Below are 22,597 nucleotides of genomic sequence, written 5' to 3'. Positions count from 1 at the left end.
ACAGAATGAAGTTTTAGAGACATTGTATGTATTCATTTTGTCTAAAGTTAGCCTGAAGTCAATTGACTTTAGATAGAAAAACTACATACACTTCCATAAAAAAGGCTTTGAAACATATTGAATTGTATTCATGTGCTGTTGCTAATATCTTTTCAAATGCCAAAAGATCTTTTTTATGGTAAAGAACACAAGATTTATTGCTTAAAAACCTGGATTATTTTGCATTAATTAAAAGGGCTAAAAATGTTTCTAATTCTCTATTCCTGTTCAAAAATACTACTGGAGGAGAACAATAACCTAAAATATTGATTTCAGAGTAGCAACCGTGTTAGTCTGTATCAGCAAAAAGAACAGGAGTACTTGTGGCACCGTAGAGACCAACAAATTTATTTGAGCATAAGCTTTCGTGGGCTAAAACCCACTTCATTGGATGCATGCAGTGGAAAATACAGTAGGAATATATATATATATATATATACACACACACACACACACACAGAACATGAAACAATGGGTGTTACCATACACACTATATCAAGAGTGATGTGTTAAGGTGAGCTATTACCAGCAGGAGAGAGAAAATTTTTTTTGTAGTGGTAATCAAAATGGCCCATTTCCAGTAGTTGACAAGAAGGTGTGAAGAGCAGTGGGGGGGGGGGGAATAAACACGGGGAAATAGTTTTTGTGTAATGACCCATCCACTCCCAGTCTTTATTCAAGCCTAATTTAATGGTGTCCAGTTTGCAAATTAATTCCAATTCAGCAGTCTCTCGTTGGAGTCTGTTTTTGAAGTTTTTTTGTTGTAATATTGTGACTTTTAGGTCTGTAATCGAGTGACCAGGGAGATTGAAGTGTTCTCCAACTGGTTTTTGAATGTTATAATTCTTGACATCTGATTTGTGTCCATTTATTCTTTTACGTAGAGACGGTTTGGCCAAAAACATACTCCAACGAGAGAGAGTGTTTTTTTTCTCTCCTGTGGGTAATAGCTCACCTTGACACATCACTCTCATTATAGTGTGTCTGGTAACACCCATTGTTTCATGTTCTCTGTGTGTATATATATATATATTCCTACTGTATTTTCATAGAATCATAGAATATCAGGGTTGGAAGGGATCTCAGGAGGTCATCTAATCCAACCCCCTGCTCAAAGCAGGACCAATCCCCAGACAGATTTTTGCCCCAGATCCCTAAATGGCCCCCTCAAGGACTGAACTCACAACCCTGGGTTTAGCAGGTCAATGCTCAAACCACTGAGCATGCATCCGATAAAGTGGGTTTTAGCCCACGAAAGCTTGTGCTCAAATACATTTGTTAGTCTCTAAGGTGCCACAAGTACTCCTGTTCTTTTTGCTAAAATATGGATGCTCACTGAGGCCTGGTCTACACTACGGGGGGAGATCAATCTAAGTTATGCAACTTCAGCTTTGTGAATAATGTAGCTGAAGTCAAGGTACTTAGATCTATTTACCGCGGGGTCCACACTATGCTACGTTGACGGGAGATACTATCCTGTCGACTCCCCATTCAGGTGGAGTACAGGAATCAATGGGAGAGCAATCTGCAGTCGATTTAGCGGGTCTTTACTAGACCCGCTAAATTGACTGCCGATGCATTGATTGCCACGCATCGATCTCCTGGTCCATGTAGACAAGCCGTTAGAGGAATTAGTGCTGAATTATTCCCTCCAAGCGCAAGGATTTGCCACTTCAAAGAGGGAAGAGCCAGTTATTCCCAGCTGCCCCTGAGGTTGCCTTCCTTTCTACAGCATGCTTTGAGGGACCGTCTCCCTATGGCAGCTTCCTTAAGAGCCTTACTGCCATTGAGTACTCTACATCCTTCCACCATGCCTNTTTGTGTGTGTGTGTGTGTGTGTGTGTGTGTGTGTGTGTGTGTGTGTGTGTAAGAAAGGAGTTTGTAATGGAAAGCATGACAGACTTCATTGTAGTAGCTTTTTCTGCCTAATTCTTCAAGAATTCATGTTAGGTTCTGAATGATGACTAGATAAATTCTATTCTCTTCTGATGCTGAATGTATGGCTTGCTTGTTAGAGAAATACTGTGCCAGCTACATTGCTCCTTTGCTAGCACTGGTAGGGTCAAAAAGTACCCTTGGGCTTAATTCATAAAACTCCACTGTAGAAATTGGTATTTAGTCATGCTTCTTGAGGGATGATTCTGAAAGTTTGTTCTGTATTCTGTGGATAAACATAACCTACTTATATCACTTTCTCTTTACTGTAAGTAAAGTAAGTATTTTTTACAATAGCTGAGAATTACCCAGTACAGCCATTCTGTCAAATGAGTGGGATTTTTCCTCTTCAGGATTGCACGTGTGTATATACAGACATTTGCAAAGAATGCTGCACATACTTTTGTTCTATTCTGTCAAATAAGATTAAGGCTGTTCGATGTCTGTGGAAAAGCAGTAATACTCCAGAGGGAAGGAAAAGGGGAGAGAATGCATTTAAGCAAGGAAAAGCTAACTATTACATATAACTAACTTTTAGGTACCTGAAAAAAGTTGTGCATTAACACAATTCCTCCTTCTGCCCTGTGTGCATGTGTAAGAGAAATCCCAGTAATGTATCTTGCCTTGCATCTGAAGAAGTGAGGTTCTTACCCACGAAAGCTTATGCTCCCAGTACTTCTGTTAGTCTCAAAGGTGCCACAGGACCCTCTGTTGCTTTTTACAGATTCAGACTAACACGGCTACCCCTCTGATACTTGACCCAGTAATGTAGTTCCCTAATTTTAGGAGTTAAATCAATGACATTTGTTGTCATGGGGAGATTGCTAGGGCGTAACCTATTAAATAGGAACACTTTCTTACAAACCTAATTCTTCTCCCCGCCCTATTCAGGGGAGGAAGAGTGGGTGGTTGAATCTTTTAAAACAGATTTTTCTTATATCCCCTACCCTCAATCTCTAAGACTTTTAGTTAAGTATTGGAGGGCTAGTGGGTGTCTTAGTACCTATCAGTATTGCTCCATATCAGCTGGAGCACTGATTAATAAACAATAATCTCTGTTTTAAACTATAAATTTTTCTAGTAGAGAAATAGCCTCATTTTTCATATGGGAATATTGTGGCACAGAGATGCTCAGTGACATGTCTGATGTCTCACAGGAAATCTGTAAGAGAGCTGGGATTAGAAGACTAGGAGTTGAGCAATCCTGTGCTATTAACTACAGCACATTACATGGTGCTTCCTTACCTTTATAAGCACAAACTATATGATGAATCAGTCAACTGTACTTTATTAATGTCTCTATAAATGTGTTTTTTAGATACCTGTCAAGTATCAGGAACTAGCAATGCTAACTTCACGTGCAATACCAGCAAAGAGTCTTCACTCTCCAACTACCTCTATGTCTTCATCCTGGCGCAGCTGCTACTGGGAGTCGGAGGAACTCCCCTGTACACTTTGGGCACAGCCTTCATTGATGACAGTGTCCCAAAACACAAATCTTCTCTCTACATAGGTAATATTGTTTTAAAAATTAAATTGGTAGCAAATGATTGCTGAATGAACACTTTATAAATATTGTAATTAAAAAAATCTGCTAGTAGAAAGTGATCATAAATGTTGTAAACACAACACTTCTCATTAAGGAGCTGAAGTAACAGATTTGCTTGCTGACAACTTTTTTATATAGAAATTGTTTTGCAGTGATTGCTGTAATGGTTGGCATGTAGATGTTTTGGAAACAGACAAGGCTATGCTTATTGTCTCAGCAGGTTGGAAATTTGCTGACTGGCTATTTTATTTGTTTAATAGGGTGGGTCAGGATGAACCCCACAGTATCTTGAACACTTCACCCAGCCTCTTATTTTCATATGTAACCAACTTGATGAGATGAGAAACTGAGGTTTTAACATAGTTTAAACTTAAGCAGTTTAATACAATCTGTAGCTAAAGTTGGCATCTGCTCTCAAATTAAGAGAGTCAGGAGCTAAAACTATCAATTCAGCAGCCCCATCCTACCGTATCATTTAATGGCTGTATCATGTTCCCTTGTGAGTATTTGGTCAGTGTGAGAAGGAGTGCTTCACATGAACATAACACATTCTACAATTCAGGTGAAGGTTCTATATGGGGATTATGGCAGAGCAGGCCTTTACTTCAGGCATAGAACAAAGAGATGGTTTACGCACACTCAGTATTCACCATCCTCCCTTAAAACTATCTCATGTCTAGTGTTCTGTATAGCATTTCTTATGCAGCTACTGGTTTTACTGTTTTTAGTCTTTCTCCAGATCAAGGGCAGCTTTAGCATGGGTTCGTGGTTTCAGCTGCACCCACAGAAATCATGAAACCAAGGGAGCAAACATACATTTTTCCCAGCCCAGTCTGGAGGTGAAGCCCAGGATAGGGAAGGAGACTGGAGAGCGAGACCGCCCTGCATTCACCCTGCAGTGGCTCCTGTTCCATGGGGCTGGGCCCAGCTCCCTTCTCTGGGTGCTGTGACTTGGTGCACTGAGTTGTAGCACCACTCAGGATTAGCCTGATTTCCCCCCGTTATGATCAAGGAATGGCCAGGACAAACCTGAGTGGTGCTACAACCTGTACACAAGGCCATAATACCACTTGCTCAAATTTGGCCCAGCCACAATTCCGTCATGCTGGAGGGGTGGTTGGAGCAAACCTGAGTGGTGCTATGACCCCATATGCAGGGTTGCAATGCCCAGAGCAGGGAGCTGGGACCAGCCCCGTGGAACAGGAGCTGCTGCTGCAGGGTGAATGCATGGTAGGCTCACCTCCAGGCCCCTCATTTTTCCTCTTCATCATGATGGGATTAGGGTTGTGGTGCCAAGATGAGGGGTGCTTCTGTGAGTGGTTGGTGCCTCCTCAGCAGCTTAATGTAATGCACCCTTTGAATCAAGAGACTACCTCTGCTCCAGACTGTACTCTATGACAAGGCAACTCACATATTTTTCCCTCTCTATTTCACACTGGTTCAAGCCTTCCTCTATGCTTTCCCAAAGAATTTCTTCATTCACCATATTTTACTTGTGCATTCAGCAGTCACTTCTTTCCTCAGGTTAAAAAAGGAGTACATTAATTGTGTTGAAAAATTGCCCAAGGTTCTCTTAATCTGCTACAAGACAGTTCATGTAACTAACTCTATAGTTAGATATAATTAAGGTTTCAGTTCTGTCTCCAAACTTCCATCCAGAATACTTAAATCTATAACCCCTATTCCACTGGCTCTAGGCAAGTCTTTGCAAGATTTCCTCAAAACTAATCAGTCAGTCAATTAAACTTGTACTGTACCTTGAACTTTAAAGTGAAAGTTGTTCAAAATTGTTTATGATTACATAATTATTCTAAAGAGTGGTTCTGAGTATTCTAATCTGGTCTCTTTATTTTTTGTCAGACCTGTTAAAGTCTATTGGGCAGCTCATGTGATTAAGGGGGAAAAAATGTGACCCACACTAGAATATTTAACAAGTCTCTGTAGGGCAGGAAAGTGTTGCAAAAATATTCCAGAGTAGTTTATTTTGAAATCAAAACAAAACGTACCTGCTTGTTAAATCTCATTGCTAGCTTTAAAACCAAATCTAAAGTGCCAACAGTGTGTGTGAAGAGTTGGTGACACGTGTCTAGACTTCAGATTAACATGTGAACTTGTAGAAGAAAAAAGTAGTGTCAGCTTAAAAAGCAGCCTATTTTAATAACACAACAAAACTAGAAGGGAAATACAACAAATGGCTAAGTAACTAGGTTAATCCTTCCATGTTTGAGCTGATAATTTATTACTGTACACAGGGATGCATTAATTTATTACAGGATGCCTACAGGATATTTTTGCTTTTCCTGACAGATTTAGTGTATGTTTTATTATGTATTGTGTTTGGTTTTGAATTAAGGCATCTGTTTTTAGTTAAATCTTTGTTAGGCATAAAAAGGCACTCAAGCATGATTTTTTAGGTATTTACCAAATTTATTTTAAGAGTTAAGTTACATTCTTTCTTTTCCATTTTTACATTTAAGTGCATTCCAAAACAGCAAAACCAAAGTTCTATCTGGTATGAAAAGGAAAGTAACTTGATTTCTGCTGATATTTTAGGATGTAGTCCAGCAGTTATTAGGCAGGTAAAACTCCCCACTCCACATGCTCAGAGTTTAGAATGAGTTCCCATTCATGATCATAGGTCCTTAAAATCTTATCCTAAGTCTCCTGGATCTAAGGGACCTACCAACTTGGGGAGAAATCCTGGCCCAACTGAAGTCAATGGAAGTTTTGCAGCCGACTTTAGTAGGGCCAATATTTCACCCTTGTTATCTAAGGGGATACTCAGATACTGTTGAATAGCTAAGAAACCAGTCCTATCCCTAACAAATTCAGTCCAGAAATTTCAGTCTACAAGGAAGTTGCACAGCTGGGCCAGCTCACTGATGCAGCAAAATTGAAAAAAATATACAGAATTTTAGCAAAAATCCTTTCTATGTAATCAGCCACGAATATTTGGTTGAAAGTTAATATGTGTCTCTGTACTCATCTGTGCCTATGATACTCTGATATTGTGGCTATTAGGCCTAAAAAGACTAAGGGTATGCTTATACTGAGTAGAGAAAAAAGTGTGTTAACTCAGATTAGCTAATTTGGGTTAAAATATCAGTGAAGACATAGTAACTTGGAGACATCATAACAGCTCAAGTTAAAGTATATAGGGATGAACTCGAGCTGCTGATACAAGTTAAAAGAAGAGTTGTCGTGTCTTCACTACTATTTTAATCAAGTTGACTAATATGGGTTAGCTAACCTGAGTTAAGAAAGCATCTCTTTACAGTGTAGACCTGCCCTAAGGCAAAATCAAGAAAGCATGCTGCTTGTTCTTCTCCTCTCTAGCTTTGCAGGGAAAGAGAACTGTCTGTGTTGTTTCTCTGGGTGGACAAAAGAGTTCTCTTCAGTGAGACTAGCTACCCCTGCCTCTGCCTCCTCCCTCTCCAATGATTTAGCAAGATGTGTTGAAAGCATACAGTGCCATTGCTCTTGAATCAATCAGATCTAAAGGAAACAGGGAGCTGTAGACTTTACTGTGCTTCAAATGTTAGGGATATTACTGCTGCCAGAGCTGCTAACACAGACACCTGACTTCTGGTCATGGTAGATTTAAAAAAATAAAGTACATTTTCATTTTACTTCTATTATGCTTTTATTTAGAATTTCCAGGCTACATGTATGTTCTCTTAATAATTTAAGCACTCAAACAGACTGGTATTTTTTTACTTTAAAACATTTACGTTTAAGGCTAAAAATAGTAGACATGCTACCTAAAATGGCAAGGTTCAAGTGCTTTGAAACACATAGAGAGAAGTAGCCATATAATTCAAGCACTTGGCTATTTGCTCTGCAATTCTTTCACACAGTAGGGATGCAAGATTTCTATTCCATATAACACAAATCTCTTTGCAGACAAAATGCATGCAGTAATATAAATCTGGCATTGTGTAAAGGCAAAACTACTTTTATAGATTTGAAACTATTTTGAGGAAGAAGAAAGCCTTAAATAATAGGTGTGTGCAGTATAGTGTAGTTGTAGCTGTATCAGTCCCAGGATTTTAGAGAGACAAGGTGGATGAGGAAATATCTTTTACTGGATCAACTTCTGTTGGTGAGGAAGACAAGCTTTCGAGCCACACAGAGCTATTCTTCAGGTCTGGGAAAGGTACCCTGAACATCACAGCAAAAAGGCAAGGTGGAACAGATTGTTTAGCATAAATAGCTATCTCATATTGTAAGGGACAATTCAAGGAGAATGGCCCATTAACATCTCTGCAGTCCTAGAACAAAAAGAGAAAGTTAGTAAGTTACAATGGGGGCCTCATTGTAGTCCTCAACAGTGATGACTACATTAGTGAGGTCAAAAGACTACTCTTCGATACTACCTACTCTAAAGAACTCAAAGATGACTCCCACACCACAGTTTACCCAGGAACTTAAGGATATCATCAACTCCTTCCCCAACCAACTCCAAGAGAAACTATACAAACTCATCTCCCATGACGCACCCCAGGGACCTTCTACATGCTTCCCAGCATACACAAACAAGGGAACCCAGGCAGACCGATAATATCTGGCCATGGCACTCTTACTGAAGGAATATTGGGACTCCTAGAAACCATTCTCAAACTACTCATCACACAAGGGCCAGTTTCCTCCAGGACACAACTGTCTTCCTCCATAAACTGCAATATTAACAGCCTCCCTCAGAATACCATCCTTGCCAGCATGGATGCCACTTCCCTTTACACCAACATGTCTCACAATCATGGCATAGCTGTCTGGCTCAAATATTTACAAGATAATGGACAACCCTCAGATATCACCCCAAACACATCACCAAACTCATCCACTTTATCCTCACTCCTAACCATTTTACATTCACTAACAAATACTTTACCCAAACCATGGGAATAGCCATGGGTACAGGATGGCTACCAAATATACCAACCTCTTCATGGACCACTTTCACGAAGAATTTCTGGATAAATGTACCATGAAACCAGTGATCTACCTGAGATATATCAATGATATTTTTATCCTCTGGACAGACGGTTTAAAATCCCCCATAGATTTCCACCACAACTTCAACTACCACCATCCATTCATCAGACTTTCTCTAGAACACTCCCACACTAGCATCAACTTCCTGGACACCACAATCAGTTTCAACAGTGGAACCTACTGACTATCATATACAATAATCCCACAGGTCACCACACCTACCTTCATCGATCCAATAACAACCCCAAACACAGAAAAATATCTGTTATCTACAGCAAAGCACAGCATATGCTCTGAGGAGAAAGTCTGGGATACTCACCTTAACACACTTAAAACCGCCTTCACCAAACAAGGACACTCCACCAGAGAAATAGATTGCATCATGGAACGGGCCACCCAAATATCCAGAAGTTGATCCAATAAAAGCTATTACTTCACCCACCTTGTCTCATAAATAAGAGTTGTAAAAGATCATGTTAAAGATATTAATAATATAATTGGCAAGTGTATATTTTGATTTCTACAAATCTTTGATTTCTATAAATCATTACACTGAAAGTGTAACTGTGATTGTTCCCTCCCCTGAAAATGCCATGGAATTTATATTTTGTATTTTATTGTGTGTCTATGAACTTTTACTGTTATCTACAGGCTTAATTTTTTCTTTAACTTACATTTTAGAACTGTATGTCCTGCTGAGACATGAAATGGAAAACATTTCTTCTTTTTCTTTCCCTTTAGGAATTGGCTATGCCATGTCATTGCTGGGTCCTGCCCTTGGCTATGTATTGGGAGGGCAGCTGCTTAATATCTATATTGATGTCCCTCTTCAAACAAGGCAAGGCAGTGTTCTAGATTTCTTCTGTTCAGCCAACAGAGTTCTATTTTTATTGATCCCTTGTTCCTAATGGTAATCTACTAAAATATTTGGGTACTTCCTATGGCTTCATTGAGGATTATGGATTTTGCCATGAGAGGGGAAATAGCTGAGCTCCGCTCCATATAATAGCTCTTTCCTTCAGAGAACATAAGATTGTTGTTCTTGTGGACTTTTTTGAAAAACCCTCTGACCTGTTAGGCAACAATCTAGTCTTCCCTAATGACTTCCAAGAAAAGAGACCTAAACTCTAACCTTTTCTATAGAGAAAAGTTACTCCTTGATAATCAGGAGCATGAGTTTAGTTCCAGCTTTTGGAGATGGTGATTACTACTTCTTTTGTTTATCAACCTTAAAATAAGCCCAAACCTGCATTCTCCGCACATGAACATTTTCTGTCCAGAGACTTCCTTTAGTGGTGATATGAGGAGTGGGATCTCACTTCTTTCATTTCAGGGATTATGTTGCAGGATTTCCACAGTAACATTAGATAAAAAAAAAATCTGTATGGGGTATCATTCCTCAATGATTTAGGACATAAACCACTAACTTCTTGGGATAAGGAAGAAACCTCTCCCAGGGGCATGTAATTGCATAATTTTCCATTACGGGGGGATTTCGTTGAAGAATCTATTACTGAAATGCAGTAGGATACAGGAGTAGATGATCATTGGACTAATCCAATATAGCAATTCTTACAATCCTGATTTGGCTGAGTTATAGTTACTGTTTGCTTTTGCATTTTCCTGACTTTTGTGACTTAAGTTGTGCAACTTCAACATGATGGGACTAGTATCTAATTCACATTTGCCTTGTGTAAAAATCCACTGATGGTAAAGATATTCAGAATTGTTTTGAATAGTATTAAACGTATATTTAGTGATCAGTGATGTGGTGGTGACATTGCACCTTACCAAAATCTGTTTTTTCATTGCTCCCTTATTAGTCAGTCCAGTACATTCTGGTTCAAGAGTCTCCATTTTTACTTGATTATATTTATAATGTGCTGAGTGCTTTATTATACAAAAAAGTAAAACAATAGAATTTAATAGGTCCCAAAAACAATGAGGAAAAAGCATGGTACTGGGAGGCTTTCTCCTAGTGCCATGGGAGAAACTGAATGCATAGCTTTTAAAGCCATAATAATTTGTGGCAATATTCTGTGTGACTACTAAAATGTTTGTCATTATTAAATCTGCATTTTCCAAATTAATATATTTTCTAGCACAGAGATTGATCCAGATGACCCCCGGTGGCTTGGGGCTTGGTGGATAGCATTTCTCTTGTGCTGTTTTGGAACATGGCTTTTGATAATACCTTTTTCGTGTTTTCCAAAGCACTTACCAGGTAAATGTTAATTATTAATCAACCAACTATTAGGAGGGAGATTGCGCTTGTGGCTAGAGCAATGGACTGGGAATGGGCACTCTGAGGTTCTGTTCCATTCACTTGGCTTACTACGTGATGTTGAGCAAATAATTTAATTGCTCTGTGCTTTCAGTGTACCATTTGTAAAACAGGCATAATGCCTTGTAGTTAGGGTATTAATTAAGCCTTGTGTAACAGGTAAGCAGTGAAATCCTAGAAGGCTTGTTGGGCCGGAGGGAGACAATTTACTGTGGGAGGGTTTTTGAAAGGTTTAATGGGAAATAGGACTGGGGGAGGATTGAGGGTCTAGTTGAAATAGGCTGAGGGCAAGGGAAGTAGGGGATGTAATTATATGGAGATATACCTATCTCATAGAACTGGAAGGGACCTTGAAAGGTCATAGAGTCCAGTCCCCTGCCTTCACAGTAGGACCAAGTACCATCCCTGACAGATTTTTGTCCCAGATCGTTAAATGGTCCTCTCAAGGATTGAACTCACAACCCTGGGTTTAGCAGGCAATCCTCAATGATGTGGTGGCTAAAGTTTTCAAAAGAAAATGTGTCTCACATTAGGCTCCCAAGTCCATATTAGGTGTTTAAATAAATGATCTGACTTTGAGTGCTGAGCACCCAACAACTCCTCCTGACTCAATTAGTCTTGCATTGCAACCTTTGATTCAGATTCAACCTCCTGCCTTGCTGTATAGGTGGAGCAATGCGGCATGGATCCAAGTATCCTAGGACAGGGTTATAGATCTCAGGAGCTTTATAAAGCCTTTTCTGTTAGTACAGCTAGTATAACAAAGAGGACAGGCTCTTCCCAAAATATTTTTTAAAAAACATTCTGTCTGTGTGGGGAATGACAGAAAAAAGGAGAGAAGGAAGAGGGGAGAGTTATAAGTATGGGTGCAGAAAGGTGATAGGGATGGGGTAAAATGGCCAGGACAGGGTTCAATAAGTCTGAAATTTCTTTTGATGGGCCTGATAACACCAACAACTCTCATGCTTGCCGTTGACGTTTTTACAGTGATACTCTCAGCAGAGCTCTACTTTCCATAGGAATGCATTATAGATCTGCTTTTCATTCTGCATTGTTGTAGCATCATGTAGCAAAATCATGTAGCAAAATCTACATGATGTTTCCTTTTTTGGGAAATGGAGCATTTGTTGTAATACTGCACTTTAATTAAAAATAAATTTGTTACAAGCACTACGTTACTCATTATTTTCATTGTATAAAATAAACTTGTTTTTCTGTAGGTACAGCAAAAGTACAATCTGAAAAAATTTCTGAAGCTCATGATGATGGAAGTGAGGCATTTGTTGAAGACAGGAATATTGGGAAAAATTTTAAAGATTTTCCAGTGGCTCTTTTGGTAAGGTAAACAATAAAGTCAATGCAAGATTTTTAGCTGTTCTTTGCATATTATGGTAGTTTACATAATTTTGAGATACTTTGACCTACTCACAAATGAGTGAACAGCTTCATAAACATGTAGAAAACTCACTTCCTTTTACACAGAGGCTTGCACGGGAAATATTCCAGTACTGTTTTGGGACAAGACATGGGACAAGTAGGAATAGATACTGGACAGTGGCAAACATATACATGTTACATTGTGATCTTCTATTTGTAGCATAGAGTATAATTTTAACCACAGTCAAGTGGTATTCAGGAAACTTCCACCCCTTCAAAACATGGAGTTTTGAATGAGCTTCCAAGTCTGTCACTGAGCCATGTAATCAAAGTATCTTGTTTACTCTGGGAGAAGATTGGAATCTTTGAGTCATGTTTAGAAAACCTCACCCTGAAAACTTTCTTCCAGTCAAAAGAATTTTTCGGGAAGGAGGGGCAGTCAACAGTTTAAAAGAAAATCAAACTTCAGATGTTGGATACAACAGAGCTTGTATGAACTATGACATACCTCCTTCTCATGGGAGAATCAGATGTCTCATGATAATCCATGCAAAGACTTTCACAACACATACAGATAGCAAACTCCTCTGTAGTGCAAAGGCTCTTTTATCTAAAGTGGGTTAAAAGAGCTGGAATAGTATTTTTTTTCTGTCAGGAGTCAGGCTTATATGAACCATCCCTGTATATCTCTGGTTACTTCAGGAGACTAATTTTAACAAGACGTGACTTCTAAGGTTAGACTGACTATACTTTTTCAAAGCATTACTCTTCCATCATACATTGGGCATAAATCCAGGTTTGACCTTTCTGTTACAGATGTACAGCAACCTATAAACCTTAAATTATGGGATCTCTCTCTAAATACAACATATGTATTTTGGATGTACTATGCTTTGGAGTTTCCAAAAGAGTGTTGTTACTGTTCACTTCTGTTACTTCTGTATCATGAGGAATCTTTGCATTTAACTGATCTTTGGCTAATTCTTGACCACATTAGAGACTCATGCCTGAATCTTTTGTTCTCAAGAGTGAAGACTGCAACTAGTCTGTTTTTGGAAACAGACAACTATTAATAACTTGTTCTCTGAGGATGAAAGGTGTAATGGATCCACACTCTCCCACGCACTTTCAGTGCAGAGGTGTGGGTACAGCTTTAAAATGTTTTTAATGCTTTCCCCCTTTTGCTCAGAATAGGAACTGATAGAGTAGAGCAAGGATAGTGTGTGGTAAGAGTGGGATTTAAGCATCTTGTAAAAATAATGTTATCTGAGTTCTCACCGCCCTTGAGCCAAGCATAATCTCAAATCTGTAATTCTTTTGCAGATTAGACAACAACATTAAATATGTAATTTCTCCTTCCTGAGACTACTACCTACGTTTTACAATCTCATTCTTGCATCCTGGGAGGGGAAACATGTTAATGAGTTCTAAGAGGTTAAATAAGAAATGGAACTAGTTAGACACCTTTTCTTCTATAATTCAAAAATGAATTTTTAAAGACAATTTCATAGAGCATCTCTCAATATTGCATTATTTGACAAGATGGTGGATTTTTAAAAAAATACCATAGATAATACTGTTGTCTAGTTACCTTTAGTGATGTGTTTTCTTTAACAAAAAAGGTATGCCTTAGAGGGGGTTTCATTTCAATTAAAAAGTTCATTTAAAAATTCATTTAGTGAAAGAACTTGAATTGTTCTTTGAGTTACTGCACATGTGGATCCCACTTATTGTGTCCATTGTGCCCAGCACAGCAGTTTGGAATGTTGACTCCAGCAGTATCTAGCAGGGATTGCGCATGCTTCTGCTTCTGCTGCAGGTCCCCCCGCTTTCCGCCATTTGAAGTCATAAAGGGCACAGTGACCCCAACCACCATTCAGTTCCTTTGAACTGCCATAGGCAGTGAGTTGGAACAACATAGTGTTAGTCTGTAGGAAGCTTGTTACTTAGTGATTAAACTGATTGTTGATTATTCTTTTTTTTAATAAATAGGAGTAAGTGTTCTGGTTATTTTTTCTTTTAGCTTGTCGGTAGTTGATTAAAAATAGAGAGAGAGAAGCACACAGTTTAAAGTTTCTGGGTTTCAAGCCATGTTTCTCCTCTGGGGGGATTTTTCTTCTAACAGCCACAACAAATATCTTTACTGCCTGGGTAAGGAATATATCATTGCTAAGTGTGCGATTTGCAAGTCCTTCAAGAAGCACAAACCAAAGGAGAAGCAGACTGGACTGACACTTTTTCTTATAGAAAGGTCCATGATAACAGAGGCTTCTTTTTTCATAACTCATCCTTCCAGCTCTCCTATGACCAGAGATGTGACATCTGATTCAGGAGCAGTTAAGAAGACAAAAGGAATTCAGAAAAATCCATCAAAACAGTCAGGGATCCTTGCTGCCTGAGGACTGAGTGGCTCTGACTTTATACAGAGTTGTTGTAGCTGTGTTGGTCCCAGTATATTAGAAAGACTGGGTGGGTGAGGTAATACTTTTTATTGAACCAACTTCTGTTGGTGAGTGACACCTGAAAGCTTGTGGCTCTGACTCTGTTCTTTTCCTGGTACTGAGCCCTGTCTCTGGGGTCAGGACTCAGGAGTACAGAGGTGGTCTTCTGAGGAGCCCTTGCAGCCAGTGAGAGAAAAAAGCAGGACCTGGGCAGTGGTGCCACACAGTAACAGAAGGCCAGTGCAGACACCTTCTCTATGTCTTTGGCAAGGAGATCTTTAGGGAAGAAGATCATCTACCTTATTTAGTAGTACTGGAGCGCTGGTGAGTAACCGTTTAGGCATGCAGGAACAATCCAGCTTCACTGATTTACCCTTCCAACAGAGCCTGCAGTGACTTAGCCCTCTAGCATGAGGCAGCAACCTATCCCTGAGCCAAGATGGGGTCAGATGACTCCCAGGCTCAGGTATTTGAGTTTGAGTCTCTGCATTCATTACAAGACTCGAGATCCACATTCAGATCACTTGGTTTATATACTACTATGTTTAAAAAGAAACAGTTTCATCCTCAGTCTTCAGTCTCTAGATGTAGAAACATGTAGAATCATCTTCTCCTCCTTCTCACCAGAGGCCTTCTGAGCAACTCAGAAGGAGACAGATATCAGAAAAAGAAATTAGTTCCACTTTCTTCTTCTATAACTGATCAGTTGAGTCAGGCACATCAAACAACACATTTGATGCATTGGTTAAGGATCTTGGGCTAATCTACAAGGATCTTTACCCTTTTACTCCAGCATTTGGTTTCCATCCTTCTGATTTCCAGGAGCCTTGGGTGATGGTCATCACAGATCAATGGGTCCTGGTCATCAATGATGGTTATGTCATTCATTTTTAATCCCTTCATCCCACCATTCTAGTCCCTTTTCAGGGCCACTCTCATGAGAGTTTTGTTCCAGGAGATAGATGAACTAATTCAGTGGCACCGTCACTCTTTACTGATCATGCTATATGCACCAATGACTTCTTTGATGGCTGTTGAGTCCGATGCACAAGTGACAGTCCACAGGTAGGGCACACCCATGCACTAGCACTAGCAATGCTCTGAATCCAAGCAGCATATTCTTTCCTCCTCTGATGCCAGTCATCACAAAGCTTGATCCAGTACACCTCGCAGTGCCTCGCTCTATTTACAAGCGGACTCTGCCAACCACAGCAGCATTCTGCCCTTCTTTCCAAATCATCAACAGAGATTCCAAAGATTCTAAATCATCTTTGCAAGCATCCTGAAATCTGTGCAGCAGTCTGCCTCTCTTTCTAGACCCTTCGTGAGTGTGAGAGTACAGCACTAATTAAGTTAGGGGCAATAGAGTTAGTGCTTCAGGAATATATTGGGAGATGCTTCTATTCTCTTTATTTCCTCATACTGAAAAAGAAAGGAAGTTTGTGCCTGATTCTAGATCTCAGGAATCTCAATTAATACATTCAATGTGCCAAATTCCATATGGTAACTTTCATTTCTTGTTATCCCTGCTGTAGATCCCATGGATTGGTTCATTGCCCTCAACTTACAGGATGCTTATTTTCATGTGTCAATATACTCCCCTCCCCACAGAAAGCACCTACATTTTCTGGCTCTGGAGAGTCATTACCAAATGAGAGTGTTGGAATTTTATTGGCACTGAGAGGGTATTCACAAAGTGTCTATCAGTAGTACCAGCACATCTACTCAGCCAAGGAATCCACATTTACCCTTACATAGATGTGCAGGGGAATTCATGAACACAAGCGTAGTCGCAGGAAATAAAATTATTCATTTAATTTCATCCCTCACACCTCCCCCCCCGCCCATGTATAAAGCCTCATTCAAAGACCCAGGGGGTCACTATATTAATGCACACAGCAGTCAGTCATTGCAGTACCAAAAATTAAAATACTGAAAATGGATGCCCCCCTCCATCCACCGACTCTCCGCTTGCTTCCTCACCCCCCGCCCCAAGTATCAGGGGCGGCAGGTTTGTAGAAATTTTGGTGGTGCCCAGAATGCTCAGAGCCTGCCCCCCTCCAGAACTCTGCCCCCCACCTACCTAAGGCTCTATGAGGGAATTTGGGTGCGGGGGAGGAGGTCTGGGGTACAGGCTCTGGATTGGGGTAGGGGATTGGGGTGTAGGACGGTTGAGAGATTGGGCTGTGGGATGAGTCTGGGGTGCGGGCTCTGGGATGGAGTTTGGGTGCTGGGTGCAGGCTCCGGGCTGGGGCACAGGGTGGGGGTGCAGGATGGGTGGAGGGGTGCAAGCTCTGGGAGGGAGTGCAGAGGGCTGGGTGCAGGCTCTGGGAGGGAGTTTGGGGACAGGAGAGGGTATGTGGGAAGAGGTGGGGGTGCAGACCCTGGGACGGAGTTTGGGTGCTGAGTGCAGGCTCTGGGCTGGGGCAGGCCTGGAGGTGTAGGAGGGGGTGAGGGGTGCAGGCTTTGGGATGGAGTTTGGGTGCTGGTTGCAGGCTCTGGGCTGGGGCAGGGTCTCTGGGTGCAGGCTCTGGAACAGAGTTTGGGTGCAGGAGAGGGTATGTGGGAAGAGGTGGGGGTGCAGGCTCTGGGATGGAGTTTGGGTGCTGGATGCAGGTTCTGGGCTGGGACAGGGTTTCTGGGTGCAGGAGGGGGTGAGGGGTGCAGGCTCTGGGCTGGGGCATGGGGTGGGGTGCAGGATGGGTGGAGGGGTGCAGGCTCTGGGAGGGAGTGTGGAGGGCTGGGTGCAGGCTCTGGGACAGCGTTTGGGGGCCGGAGAGGGGATATGGACTCTGGGACGGGGTGGTGGGTGCTGGGGGGAGGGGACTGCCATCACATGTGGCTTCTTTCCTCCCATGCTGCCCCTCGCCATAGCCTCACTGGGGATGGGGGATGCAGCCTGCCCCTTGCCCAGTTTTTACAGGAGTGGTGGCGGGGGGATGGGGAGGCGGATCACAGGGTCAAACACTCACTGAAGGCCCAGCAGCTGCTCAGATGAGTGAGGACCACTGCAGATGATCCTGTCTCCCACTGGAAGCCCCCTCGGCATTTCCTCCAGGTGGGTGCTGGGGGAGGGGAGGGCTGCCTAGCATGTGTGTGCCTCCTCCCCTCCCTCTTGATGTGCAGCAGCCGGCTGCCTCAGCCTGCTGCTGGCATCTCTTGTTGCCATAGGCAGCAGCAGCTGAAAGAGCCGTGCGCAGCTTTCATTCTGGCAGGGTGTTCCAGGGCTGCGGGGAGGGGGGAGGGACTCGCAGAGCGAGCCCACCTATTCACCCCCCTGTGGGCCGCCCAGTGAGCCCACGTGGGCCACATGCAGCCCAGGGGCCATATGTTGTGCAGGCCTGCTTTACACATTAGTGTCAGAGAACTGAACGCTGCCAGAGTGGCATGCCAAGTATTTCTATTGCAGATCAGGGGAAGCAGTCTATTAGTCCTTACGGACAACAAGGCAGCAATGTTCTAACTCAGCATGCAGGGGGAGCCCACTCTTCTTCACTCTGTCAAGAGGCAATGTTGGGAGCTCTGTATTGACAGCTCAATAGATCTAGAAGTATCTTATCGGCTGGGTGTACAAAACAACCTAGCAGACCACCTGAGCTGATTGTTTATGAGTTACCATGAGTGGTCTTTTCAACCAGATGTAGCCAGATACATCTTCCAGCTGTGGCGGTTTCCACAAGTAGACATATTTATGACAAAGTCTAACAGAAACTGTCAGCAGTTCTGCTATCTATGGGGTCACAGCCTGTGTTCTGTGACAATTGCCTTTTTAACAGCTGTGGTCAGGCAGACTCATCTACAGTTTGTCACCAATCCTGCTCATTCACAGGTTATTACTAAAGATGAGAAAGGACTAGGCTAGAGTCATACTTGTAGCCCCAGCATAGTCCTGTCAACACTGATTCTCCATTCTATGGTCAAGACTTATGGTTCCCCATTTGAACTGCTGGCTACCTGCTCTCTACTGCATCTGTCAGTGAAGGTGGAATACTTTGATGGCCATTACCTTGGCAAAAGAGTAGGGAACTTGCATGCCTTAATGCTGGGGCCTTCATATCCAATCTTTTTTAAGGAAAATATTTACCTGTGTCTTCATCCAAAGTTCGTTCTAAAGGTGGTTTCATCTTACCATATAAACCACCCAATTTATTTGCTCGTATTCCATTTGAAGCTTCATACAAGCAGGGAGGAAGAACATTTGCACACCTTGGATGTCAGAAGAACTCTAATGTTCTACCTCGACAGGCGCTTCTGTAAATACTCCCAGCTGTTCGTAACAGTGGCAGACAGAATAGGAGGACAATCAGTTTCCAGCCAGATAATTTCTTCCTGGATGGCATCCTGTATATGCCAGAGTTCTCATACTGGCAAAATAAAACCACCTACAATGAGGAGAGGTAATTTTGTCAGTGGGAGACATTCTCCTACCAACAAAGCGCTGTCCACACCGATGCTTTTTATTGTTAAAACTTTTGTCGGTTAGGGGTGTTTGGTTTTTCACACCCCGACCGACAGAAGTTTTAACGACAAAAGTGCAGAGTAGATATAGCCTATCTCCTTGCTTCTCCCTAATCACTCATAAACTTTTGGCCTCAAAATCCCTCCCGCCCCCCGCAAGAGAATATAGTTAGAAATAAGAGGATGCAAAATAAAGGTGAAACTTTGCTTTCTCTTGTTATTTAGCCTTCCTGGCAATATGATCTCTTCCTCTGGGAGGCTTTAGCACAGTCTAATAGATGGAAATCGTATCACTCAAACATCTTAAACTAGAATCGACAATTCATGTGTACTGGAGAAAAATAATCCTTTGAGACTAATTTATGATAAATCTATTTCAGTTGTGGAAGAGTAGAAAATCATATTCAGAATTTCAGGGCTTGTAATACTTTGGTTTAAAAGTCTTGGGTATCAGCACGCATTTAAAATGTTATTTTTAAACACATTCAGTAATAGTAATACTATAGTGAAGGAATGTACAGAATACTAAATAAACTTTTCCCTCCCAGATACTGCTGAAGAATCCTGTGTTGATGTGTTTAATAGTAGCTGCTTCTACAGAAGCTTTAGTTGCCACTGGCTTTGCCACATTTCTGCCAAAATTTATAGAAAATCAGTTTGGACAGTCATCCAGTTATTCAGCTACACTAGGAGGTAAAGTGGCTTTTCAATTTTTTAAACTCTTTAAATAAAAATATCTTGTGCTATATATATTGTACTGCCTATGTTCATTAGCTGGCAGAGGAGAGAAATTAATTTGGGATTGGTATGTACTTGCATTTGTAGAGTTTCTGTAACCTTTAATATATAAATATTTTTAGCAAAAATTGGTCTTTTTATTACAAAATGCCAACTTCAGAGCAGCAGTGGACTCTTTCTCACACCGTTCCACTCAGTGCCCTTGCCTACACTAGGACATCTATCACCTGTAGTTCACTAGTGGTGCAACTCTACCAGAAGAAGCTGTAGCATCAACAGAACTCCAAAAAAACAACAAGGAGTCTGGTGGCACCTTAAAGACTAACACTCCTTGTTGTTTTTGTAGATACAGACTAACACGGCTACCCCCTGATACTTAACAGAACTCCAGGCATTTTTATCACTCATTGTAGGGATAGACAGTGTTGTGATAATTTGGCCTACAAATTTACCCTAATTGTGAGCTCAACTGTAAAAAAATGAGTGTAAATTCATAAATGTCACAATAACCTGTAACAACAAATGTTGATGGGAAGTGGTGCAAAACGAAGACAGACTGAATTAGTCAAAACAAAAAGGCCTGCTGATCCTCAAGTACCATGTTAAGATCATGCTTGATGAACAAGAAAGGTGTGGAACCAGAAATCAGTGAATCAAAACTGGTATGTTGGAAATTAAGCCTACTGGTGGCCAAAATAATGGGGGGATTGTCTATTCCAACCACCACTCCATTTCTGGGTCCTTCGAGGAAGACTTTGGGAAGAAAAATTCGCCACTGGCATGAACTTCACCAGCATAGTTGCCACCCCCACCATCTCCAGTGACCCTGGATCATCTTCATCTTAATACTGAATGATGTCCTGAGCAGATCAGACTGGAGGGAGGGAGTCAGATGATACTGCTATCTCCAGCAGTTCTGGCTGAATCCTAAACACCACCTGGGATGTGAGACTTTGTCTCTCCCACTTCTCCCCAAATGTATTCTTTTTCCTTTTCTACCTTATTTCTTCTCTTTCCAATCTCTCTCCTTTTTACTTCTGTCTAATTAGAATCTGGCTTAGCTGGTCAACACTGCATATTTGGCAACACTGCTGCAAGCCTGTGACCAGAAAGAGGCAACTAAAAGCAATACCTTAACAGCTTGATGCTGATACAAGTTTGACAGGTCTTGGAGTAGCTGATAAGGCTGTATACCTTGACTGTGTTTTTCCAGCTGTGAGGTTGCAAGTGAAAGACAATCAGATTTTCTATCTTTACTGTTCTGTTCTCTCCCTTTTTGTGTGTGTGTTTGTCTTATTTTGTCATCTAGGAACTGGGGCCAGACTTTAACAACATGAGCAAGAACAACAGTTCCAGTCCATCTCAACTAACTGTATCTCTTTTCTCTAAAAAGGGCAGTTATTATAATCTTTAATACCATCTAAGTCACTGTCAGACAAGATTTTTTTTCTTTCTAAAGGCCTCAGTTGGCACGTGACCAGGATTTATCTCCACATGTGGTCCACTGGTTAGATCATTAGCTTCCCTGGCCCATGCTGGGTACTGATGGGGAGTGCGACGTGAACGCTGGTTCATGCCCCTCCATATTAAGTAGGCTGAAGTCTCCATATACCAAACCCTGAACCTTGTTTAAAACTAATGTTGAACAGTGGCTATATTAACACCTTGGATTCTTTGGCTCCATATATTCCATCTAAATTAATTCAACAGACAATATATAAATAAAAATGTCTTGAGTCCTGTTGACATAAGTTTCCACCTTTGCTACTTCTGGTGAATACCATTTATGGTTCAATTGCATGGAGCAATCTGAAAAGCAGTGTGGTTAAAAAAGACAATTAGGCTTCTGGTGTGCTGAGTCCACTGCCTAATTGTTAAGATTTTGTGGGCATTACGGAAAAGCAGAGTTTTAAGGAGGTTAATAAGAGAGTTTTGCAGATGTTGATGGGAAGCTCTTATAAAACATGAGGGGCAGAATGGGAGAAAGCACAAAGGTGCTTGTTTGAAAATTTAACAAGTGTGTGATGGTGGCTGGCATCATGGGCTGAGCAGAGGGGAATTGGACCCTTTTGGTTATCAGTGAGCTACCCCACACCACAATTACTGCCCTTGGAACCTTTCAATCTGTTGCTTCTTTGACCATAGTGAAGGAGTTCCCTGCAGGAGTTGTTACCTCAGTTGTTGCTGTGATTCCACGTATCCCATTTAGCTATCACTGCTGAAGGTACTTACTTCTACTGCTTCCTTGCCTTCCTAGCAGGTCTCATCCTTTTATTTCTTCTTGTTTTTTTTTAACCCCAGAAATTCCTCAGAAAATGGGGTAGGGAGATTGTTTGACAAGGGGTTTAGAGGAACAAAAAGCCTAATATCTGCACATCCTTAGAACTCATTATGGAAAATCTTGTGCTTAAAATAGCAGTAAACTGCATGGAGGAAGGTTCCAGATGACTGAAGGGTGCACTAAAAAGGTGAAGACTTTGAGTGTGTGAGGGAGTGCTATATTAATCTGATGTATCTACCACAAAATCTAAGATTGGGCTGTGCCTTTGGCAATAAGAAGTTTGAAACAACAGCTAAATAATGAGAGGCCACAGATGCATGCATATAAATCTAAAGAGAATCATTTACGTTATTTTTGTGAGAACTGTTATAAAAGTTTAATCATGTCTTTTGAAAGTCCAGTAATATAGTTTGAAAATGACAAAAACTCAGGATACACCCTGATAAATTTTGATTTTTCAAATATGAAATTATCCTAAATTGCTTAATTATGTCTTGCAT

General features: G+C 41.2%; 1 protein-coding gene across 1 annotated transcript in view; it reads left to right on the top strand.

The window, feature by feature from the left end:
• The window catches only part of LOC117879561 (solute carrier organic anion transporter family member 4C1-like), a 108,325-nt gene that overhangs the window by 58,497 nt on the left and 27,231 nt on the right, over positions 1-22,597 (top strand). Inside the window, exons 3-7 of the mRNA XM_034774832.1 lie at positions 3,293-3,487; positions 9,260-9,356; positions 10,621-10,742; positions 12,023-12,138; positions 19,627-19,771. Of these exons, the coding sequence (XP_034630723.1) occupies positions 3,293-3,487; positions 9,260-9,356; positions 10,621-10,742; positions 12,023-12,138; positions 19,627-19,771 (675 nt within the window). The remainder of the gene's footprint in view (positions 1-3,292; positions 3,488-9,259; positions 9,357-10,620; positions 10,743-12,022; positions 12,139-19,626; positions 19,772-22,597) is intronic.

The sequence above is a fragment of the Trachemys scripta genome, chromosome 6 (assembly GCF_013100865.1).
Source record: "Trachemys scripta elegans isolate TJP31775 chromosome 6, CAS_Tse_1.0, whole genome shotgun sequence".
NCBI classification, from domain to species: Eukaryota; Metazoa; Chordata; order Testudines; family Emydidae; genus Trachemys; species Trachemys scripta.
This window is presented reverse-complemented; position numbering and strand designations above follow the sequence as displayed.